This window comes from Piliocolobus tephrosceles, chromosome 15, assembly GCF_002776525.5.
Source record: "Piliocolobus tephrosceles isolate RC106 chromosome 15, ASM277652v3, whole genome shotgun sequence".
Taxonomy (NCBI): domain Eukaryota; kingdom Metazoa; phylum Chordata; class Mammalia; order Primates; family Cercopithecidae; genus Piliocolobus; species Piliocolobus tephrosceles.
The window spans coordinates 32,654,998-32,659,555 of record NC_045448.1 but is presented as its reverse complement, the minus strand read 5'-3'; the positions used below and the strand labels follow the sequence as shown (position 1 = coordinate 32,659,555).

Below are 4,558 nucleotides of genomic sequence, written 5' to 3'. Positions count from 1 at the left end.
CAAAAAAAAAAAAAAAAAAAAAAAAAGAAAGACAATCCTTCTCCTAATCACTCTAAGATAAGAAATATGTCTACCTGTTCTACCACAAATTTCAGGTCATTATCTTCTTTTTTTTTTTTTTTTTGAGACGGAGTCTCGCTCTGTCCCCCAGGCTGGAGTGCAGTGGCCGGATCTCAGCTCACTGCAAGCTCCGCCTCCCGGGTTCACGCCATTCTCCTACCTCAGCCTCCTGGAGTAGCTGGGACTACAGGCGCCCGCTACCTCGCCCGGCTAGTTTTTGTATTTTTTTAGTAGAGACGGGGTTTCACCGTGTCAGCCAGGATGGTCTCGATCTCCTGACCTCGTGATCCGCCCGTCTTGGCCTCCCAAAGTGCTGGGATTACAGGCTTGAGCCACCGCGCCCGGCCGTAGGTCATTATCTTCTAAGTGAATCCCTAAATATAAAGGACAAACAAGTAATTTACCACAGCAGCAAATAAAAGTTATACAGGGAGATAGCACATAGTACACTACCTGGAGAGCATTACCTGTGACACTCAAGCTAGGCTGTGACTACAAAGGAGATTTATTATTTAAATTGTATACATTTCATATGCTCTTTTAAGTGTTGGTGGTAGTTCCAATAAAAAAGTTAAAATCAAAGACTTACTCAAAGTTTCCTACAACCCCAAATGATCTCCATCAAGTCTGATTTTTCACTGCTAAAAGCGGCAAGCTCAAAGTATCCTTTTCCCACAAACACTACGCTGTTCTCTCCTCTAAATTCCTGCTCATATGACTGCACCTAGAATGTATATTTTCCTCTCCTCTATCCATTTTCTAACCACCCTTCAGGTTCTAGCTCAAGGTCCACTTCCAACTAAAAGGTCTTTGACAAAATCCAGCTTCCAGAAATCTCTTTGTTAATGGCAATATTTCTTATGGTCTGAACTTCTCATGAAACTCATTTTCATACTGTTTTATTTGCTACCTGAATTTACAGGTGCTTCTACACTAGTATAGAAGAGTACTGGATTTTGGAACCAGAAAATGTGGATTCCAATGCCCCAGCTATAAGATCTCTGACAAGATTCTTTTGCCACTCTGAGCTTCAGTCTTTTCATCTATAGATTACCTCAAATCTGTAAGGACCAAATTGACACAAGAAATGTGAATTAAGGCCAGGTGCGGTGGCTCACACCTGTAATCCCAACACTTTGGGAGGCCGAGGTGGGTGGATCATCTGAGGTCAGGAGTTCGAGACCACCCTGGCCAACATGCTGGAACCCTGTCTCTACTAAAAATACAAAAATTAGCCGGGAATGGTGGTGAGCACCTGTAGTCCCAGCTGCTTGGGAGGTTGAGGCAGTAGAATCATTTGAACCCGGGAGGCAGAGACTGCAGTGAGTCGAGATTGCACCACTGCACTCCAGCCTGGACGACAGAGTGAGACTCTATCTCAAAAAAAAAAAAAAAAAGAAAGAAATGCGAATTAAGCACCATTCAAACCACACCTCAGTGCTCAGGAGATATTTATGGCTTTGGCTGTTTGGTGGATTTCTAATCTATACTATAGGGCCATAGAAGCCAGAAACTGATTCATACATAAGAGAGGGAATGAGATGTTTCATAAATACATTTCTAGATAACTGAAGCTTATCTCTTTAAGTGCTATAGTCATTTGGGGTTTGGGGTTTTTTACCCCCGTTTTGGATGAAAACCTCTGTAGAACATAAATTATAAATTCCCTTCATAGACATAAGATACAAAACATCTTTTAATCTTTCAATTATAATTAGGATCAGCATTATGAATTAAAATTACTCTAATGAAGTATATATAGTGACTCACTAACCCGATATGCAAAGAGTTAATTATTGTGGTTTTCACATTATGCTTGTTTTTGCACTTCTTCTCTTCCCACTGCCCCCTCATCAAATTATTAAGACATATCTCTAATAATTCTATTCCACATTTACTTGCTACACCTAATTCTTTTTTTCTTTTTTTGAAACGGAATCTTACTCTGTTGCCCAGGGCTGGTGTGCAATGGCACAATCTTGGCTCACTGCAACCTCTGCCTCCCGAGTTCAAGCGATTCTCCTGCCTGAGCGTCCTCAGGCTGAGCCTCCTCAGCCGTGCGCCACCACACCTGGCTAATTTTTGTATTTTTAGTAGAGACGGGGTTTCACCATGTTGGTCAGGCTGGTCTCGAACTCCTGACCTTGTGATCCGCCTGCCTTGGCCTCCCAAAGTGCTGGGATTACAGGCGTGAGCCACTGTGCCTGGCCTACTTGCTACACCTAATTCTGAGAAACCAGGTAACACTAGGTCTGTTTTGCTGCAGAAGCTCTGGATGCACTTTGGTGATTTTGAACATAGCTATCAATCACTCAGCTTTTTCCAGGTTGAGTGGTTGATAGCTACGTTCAAAATCACCAAAGTGGCTGGATAAATCAAAGTTCTTACTTTGATTTAAACCATACTTCTTTTGTAGATATCTCATACTAGCCAGACCCTCTACATAGGAGCTCAAAAATTCCTGAGGAACTCAAACTTCAAGCTCTAATGATGGCACACTGGCACAGATCAATAATATTATCTTCACAATGGATAATAATCACCATGAAGCAATGCTGTCCCAGGCACTTTAATAAAGTATTTGTAATTTAAAGCCACCCCTGGGAGCAAATCACTCCTGGGAGCCATTCTTAAGTATAGTATCAAAACTAACCTGCAAGCTGGGAATGGTGGCTCACACCTGTAAACCCAGCACTTTGGGAGGCTGAGGCAGGCGGATCACTTGAGGTCAGGAGTTCAAGACCAGCCTGGCCAACATGGTGAAACCCCATCTCTACTAAAATTACAAAAATTAGCCAAGTGTGGTAACGCACGCCTGTAATCCCAGCTACTGGGGGGCTGAAGCAGAAGAATTGCTTGAACCCATGGGGCAGAGGTTGCAGTGAGCTGAGATCACGCCACAGCACTCCAGCCTGGGTGACAGAGCAAGACTCTGTCTCAAAAAATTAATTAGTTAATTAATTAATTAAAAACTTACCTGAAATAAAATTAAACAGATTTCCAGATTTGCTGTTTTGCCATTAAAGATCTTTATGTACAGCACTCACATCTATAATCCTAGCACTTTGGGAGGCTGAGGCAGGCAGACCACTTGAGCCCAGGAGTTTTAGACCAGCCTGGGCTACGTGGCAAAACTCCATCTCTACAAAAAAATTAGCTGGGCATGGTGGCATGCGACTGTAGTCTCTGCTACTTGGGAGGCTGAGGTGGGAAGATCACCTGAGCCTGAGTAGGTTGAGACCTGTAGGTACAGGTCTAGCCACAGTACAACGGCCTGGGTGACTGAGTGAGATACCATCTCAAAAAAAAAAAAAATCTTGATGTAACTGAGGTGATACAATCAACTAAACAACTGGTGCAGCTGTCTGTACTTTCATTAAAAACACAGCCAACACGGCTCCATAAAATGGAGTGTGTATGAAGAGGAGTTTGACAATGGAACTTCTGGAAATACGTGAAAATCTGATCAATGAACAAGCATTCCTAGTAGTTTTGTGCAAACCATAAAGTCATGTTTCTTTCCTACCTACTATTAGTTCCAGTTTATAAAGACCTGCTTATAAAAAATAAATAACACAATAATAATTACATATAACATTTTCAACAAGCATACCTCACTGAATTGCTGGAACAAAACAGATGACAAAAAATCCTGAGGGTGTAAGTCAACAGGAGGCCCCGTCCAGTTGCTCTGAACAAAAAGTTGCAAACTGCTCACACCAAGTAGAAATATCAACTGCTGTCTGCATATAAGAATGGTTAAAGAAATAAATATGAACTACTATCACTGTATAATCTCAAACACACTATTCCATTTCAGTTTTATTAAGAAAATAGTATCTATCAACATTTATTGAGACTACCCTAGAGTATTACCAAAAAAAAAAAAAATTTCTAAAACTTGAAACAATTTCGGTTAGCTAGACACAGTGGCTCACGCCTGTAATTCCAGTATTTTGGAAGGCCACGGTAGGAGGATTGTCTGAACCCAGGAGTTCAAAACAAGCCTGAGAAACATAGTGAGACCCCGTCTCTACAAAAAATTAAGAAGTTAGCCAGGTATGGTGGTATATCCCAGCTACTCAAGAGGCTGATGCATGAGGATTGCTTGCACTCCAGGAGTTCGAGGCTGTGGTAAGCTTTGATTATAGCACTGTACTCCAGCCTGGATGACAAAGCAAGATCCTGTCTCTCTTAAAAAGAAAAAATTTTGAGGCTGGGCGCGGTGGCTCAAGCCTGTAATCCCAGCACTTTGGGAGGCTGAGGCGGGCGGATCACGAGGTCAGGAGATCAAGACCATCCTGGCGAACACAGTGAAACCCCGTCTCTACTAAAAATACAAAAAACTAGCCGGGCGAGGTGGCGGCGCCTGTAGTCCCAGCTACTCGGGAGGCTGAGGCAGGAGAATGGCGTGAACCCGGGAGGCGGAGCTTGCAGTGAGCTGAGATCTGGCCACTGCACTCCAGCCTGGGTGACAGAGCGAGACTCCGTCTCAAAA

The 4,558-nt window shown here is 42.9% G+C and overlaps 1 protein-coding gene across 4 annotated transcripts in view; it reads right to left on the bottom strand.

The window, feature by feature from the left end:
• Positions 1-4,558, bottom strand: part of TTC27 (tetratricopeptide repeat domain 27) — a 191,910-nt gene that overhangs the window by 181,829 nt on the left and 5,523 nt on the right. For all 4 annotated transcript variants that reach the window (XR_002732440.1, XM_023216383.1, XM_023216384.2 and 1 more), the window contains exon 3: positions 3,674-3,803. Coding sequence is in view for 3 of the 4 variants with exons in the window: in XM_023216383.1 (XP_023072151.1) it covers positions 3,674-3,803 (130 nt within the window). In the remaining variant the exon portion in view is untranslated. The remainder of the gene's footprint in view (positions 1-3,673; positions 3,804-4,558) is intronic.